Genomic DNA, 3,130 nt, shown 5'->3' with positions numbered 1-3,130 from the left:
CGGATCACAAGAGTCTGAAGTACATTTTCGATCAACAGACTTTGAATATGAGACAGCAAAAGGCAATGGAGTTAATAAAAGACTATGACTGTGAGATACTCTATCATCCTGGTAAAGCCAACGTGGTGGCGGATGCTATGAGTCGAAACGCGTATGTCTCTTATATCTGTTACGCAATCACTCACACGTCCATACAGTCTACACTTATTGACGACCTGCGAAGATGGCAAGCTGAGGCTTTAGAACCTGAACATGTGAATTCTGAAAGGATAGTTGGATGTGTAGATTCTCTCTCGGAAGATAATCGTGGCGTGAAAGTGTTTAGATCCCGAATCTGGGTGCCGAAACTTGGTGGTGTGCGAGAGACTATTCTGGCAGAAGCTCATAAATCTAGAATGTCCGTTCATCCCGGTAGTACAAAAATGTATCATGATCTGCGTACCGAGTTTTGGTGGCCGGGCATGAAAGTTGATATTGTTCGTTATGTTGAGAAATGCGTTACGTGTTTGCAAGTGAAGGCTGAGCACCAAAAACCTTATGGTAGTTTACAACCTTTGGAGGTGCCCGTCTGGAAATGGGAAGAGTTGACCAGGGACCTCGTAACGAAGTTACCGAAGACTTCACGTCAACACGATAGTGTTTGGGTAATTGTGGACCGGTTAACAAAAAGTGCTCATTTTCTCGCGGTTCGGTAAGATTTATCTATGGATTGTTGGGCACAAATATACATCGATGAGATAATTTCCCGTCACGGTGTACCGTTAAAGGTGATTTCTGATCATGATTCTCGATTTACCTCAAATTTTTGGACTAGTATGCAAAGAGARCTAGGGACTCGTGTCGCTCTTAGTACCGYRTATCACCCCCAAACCGATGGACAGTCAGAGCGCACGATTCAAACAATGGAGGATATGTTACAAGCTTGTATCTTGGAGTTTGGTGGAAGCTGGGATTACCACTTGYCACTTATAGAGTTCTCGTATAACAACAGTTATCACTCCATGATCGGCATGGCTCCATTTGAGGCTTTGTATGGACGTAAGTGACATACGCCTCTCTGTTGGCAAGAAACCGGAGAGAAAGTGTTGGTTGGACCCGAGTTGATTCAAGCCACACATGATAAGATACGGGTCATACGTGAAAGAATGAAAATAGCCCAAGATCGACAAAAATCTTATGCCAACAAACGACGACGACCGATTCAGTTTGAAGTGGGAGATATGGTGATGCTGAAAGTATCACCTTGGAAGGGAATTCTACGGTTTGGTAAGAAAGCGAAATTGAGTCTATGCTTCGTTGGACCCTTTAAAATCCTTGAATGTATTGGAAAACAAGCCTATCGTTTGGAGTTGCCAGAAGAACTCTCCGGTATTCATGACGTTTTCCACGTTAGCTATCTAAGGAAATGCTCGTGTAAGCATGAGAAGACCGTTCCATTGGTCGAGGTCAAGTTGGATAAGAGATTGAGGTACATAGAAGAACCCGAGGCCATTCTTAATGAAAGAACCATTAATCTACGAAAGAAGATCGTAGATTTGGTTCTTGTTAAATGGAAGCATCACCGTGGTCCGAATTGGACGTGGGAGAACAAAGATGAAATGAAGGCTAAGTATCCGGAGTTATTTGAGAGACCTTGATTTCGAGGACGAAATCCTCAAAAGGAGGAGGTATTTGTAACATCCATCTTCCTAATACGCTTAAATATGTGTTGAAAACATCGACTTTTCGGGTATGGTTTTGAGCATTGGGTTTTAACAATGGAATCTTTTTATTAGAGCTTGTAGGTTATCTCGTTTCGGACGCATAGGCAAAAACCTCATCGAAAACAGAGTCCCGAGCAAAAAGTTATGCAATTTTTAGTGTTTAGTAGTCAAAATGGGTACCAAATTAGGTCAACCCGACCCAACTCGGGTTTAAGACGTGAAAACCCCCAAAACAGCCCCATTTTAACCATTTTCAACCCCGTTCTCTCTCAAAATCATTCTTGGTGTTCTAAGGTGCGATTACACACACTTGGGTGTTAATCTATCCCTAAATCAAGTGTTTTATCAAGATTCTTGAAGGATTTGTGGAGAAATCAACGGTAAAACTCCTCCTATCTTGTTTTTGATGTTGTGCATAATTGATTAGTTTTGAGTCCATGCATGTGATGATTTAGTAATGAAATCATGAAAATATGTCTTTTCTCTTAGGTTGTAGAGGAACTGGTAGATCTCCTTGCTGTCTGCCTTTTCCTTAATTGGTTTATCAAGGGATGTTGCCGTGAACATGGCATCCATACTTTCCTTGATTCTTTGGACACGATCAGAAGGATGCTTTCGTTTTGGCCCGCTGGTTGTGCCTTTTAAGTCTGCTCTATTTGGCTTGACAGGTACCTGCTACCTCATAGCAGGAGTGACAACCCTGGTCCCTTGAGCAGGGACCCTAGCTCTATGTGTATGTTGATGTGGTGGAGGAGCAGCAACAGTGACTTCTTCTAGAGGAATGGCAACTAGAATGTGCAAAAGTGACGGATCAGCCACATTCACAGCTACCACCTCTACTTCTTCTTCTTGTTCTCTGGTTGTAGGAGCAGCCATGTCCATTGCGTACTCTGTTGTTGAAGACAGAGCCAGGTCTGAATCATCTGATCCATAGACAGATAGAAGATCTATCACTTCTATAGTCTTTTGTAGCTAGGTTGTCTCTTGCCTGAGATGCCATGGGCATCTTTCCTTTGCAAAGTGCCTCTACATGATCTGTAACTGGTTGGCTCTGTGTCTTCTGCCTTGAAGGATCTTGAGCTGGTTGGCGTGGTGCAGAGGACGTTGGTGCAGAGGGGGCAGCCATAGGTGTTGCACTTGGAATGGCCGTAGGATAGTTCTCCCCCTCTTGACGATTTTGAGGACCAAAATCGTCTAGGTCCTTATCATCGTCAAGTCGTCTCCTCTTTGATGGCTCAGCACAAGAAGATGGACCATTCATCTCTTTCGCCTCTAGTCCTCTGCTCGAGGCATTGACTTGATCATCTCCTCAATAACTTTGAGGAGATCTTCGACTGCATCGCCAACCTTTCGAATTTCATCATCCGAGCGGTAATTGAACTTCGGCAATGCAACTTTGATGGCCTCCATTGCTTCTGTGGCTTTGT

General features: G+C 43.6%; 1 protein-coding gene across 1 annotated transcript; it reads left to right on the top strand.

Annotated features, from left to right (window-relative positions):
* The first annotated feature begins 1,145 nt into the window (after nucleotides 1–1,145).
* Nucleotides 1,146–1,637, top strand: LOC112502372. Its single transcript, XM_025106262.1, has one exon. It carries the CDS (start codon nucleotides 1,146–1,148, stop codon nucleotides 1,635–1,637), a length of 492 nt encoding a protein of 163 aa, XP_024962030.1.
* Nucleotides 1,638–3,130: the final 1,493 nt, after the last annotated feature.

This window comes from Cynara cardunculus, unplaced genomic scaffold (assembly GCF_001531365.2).
Source record: "Cynara cardunculus var. scolymus isolate 2C unplaced genomic scaffold, CcrdV1 Un_Scaffold_1314, whole genome shotgun sequence".
Classification (NCBI taxonomy): Eukaryota; Viridiplantae; Streptophyta; class Magnoliopsida; order Asterales; family Asteraceae; genus Cynara; species Cynara cardunculus.
The sequence above is the reverse complement of the archived record's forward strand: the minus strand, read 5'-3'. Positions and strand labels throughout refer to the sequence as shown.